The 851-nt window shown below is 44.3% G+C and overlaps 1 protein-coding gene across 1 annotated transcript in view; it reads left to right on the forward strand.

Moving 5' to 3' along the window:
* Positions 1-441, forward strand: part of LOC104617484 (dynein heavy chain 9, axonemal-like) — a gene marked incomplete at both ends in the record, with an annotated part of 34,667 nt that extends 34,226 nt beyond the window's left edge. Inside the window, one exon of the mRNA XM_010282818.1 lies at positions 289-441. Within this exon, the coding sequence (XP_010281120.1) occupies positions 289-441 (153 nt within the window). The remainder of the gene's footprint in view (positions 1-288) is intronic.
* Between the last annotated feature and the right edge of the window lie 410 nt (positions 442-851).

Genomic DNA, 851 nt, shown 5'->3' on the forward strand with positions numbered 1-851 from the left:
GTTTGAATGTTTTCTGTGCTTTTGCCCTGCATGGGAGATTTCCCAATGGGGAAATATGGCTTATTAAGGTATATCTGTTTTCTAAGTTACGTAGAAGTAGGTGGAAGTATTGGGAGAGACAGCAAGAGGCTTGCATTGGCAGTATTCTGGCCATATATGAGAAGATATGGTGCTACCAAGGTGTCCAAGATCACGCTTTGTGAACATGATTGTGCCTGTGACATGTATGGTGATCTCCATTCTGCTTGTCTTGTCTCAGTCGCTTTATTTATACAATTCCTTTTGCAGGTGCAACATCATCTTTCCAAACTCTTTGACAATTTGGCCAAGATGAAATTCCAGCTGGACTCTGAGCAAAAGCCAACCAAGGTTGGCCTGGGAATGTACAGTAGAGAGGAGGAATATGTCAGCTTCAGTGAACCCTGTGACTGCAACGGGCAGGTGAGAGGGAAGACCTTGTCTATCAAAACTGTCCAGTGGAGACTACTCTCCTGCCCCTTGTGTGGGCATCTGTTGCCAAGACTTCGCAGAGCTTCTGTACTCTTCCTTTATGCATGAGAAGGGCTGGAAGAGTTGGTGTGTATTTTAATTCCTCCTTACACCACAGCCCTTGATTCCTCCTTACACCACACCACTCTGAATAGGTCCTCACTTAAGGTGGGGCGTAGGTGCCATAGTCCATAGTGGGATAAAAGGCTATGGCCTTTTCCTAATTGGGTTTTTTTGTTTGAATTTTTCTAAGATGCTTTGAAGGTTAGTCTTACAGATTGTTACAAATATCCTTAGTAAGGGAGGGGATGCAGATTGAAAATAGACTAAGTTATGAGCTGGCAGACCTCATCGAGAGGGCT

This window comes from Phaethon lepturus, unplaced genomic scaffold, assembly GCF_000687285.1.
Source record: "Phaethon lepturus isolate BGI_N335 unplaced genomic scaffold, ASM68728v1 scaffold12532, whole genome shotgun sequence".
NCBI classification, from domain to species: Eukaryota; Metazoa; Chordata; class Aves; order Phaethontiformes; family Phaethontidae; genus Phaethon; species Phaethon lepturus.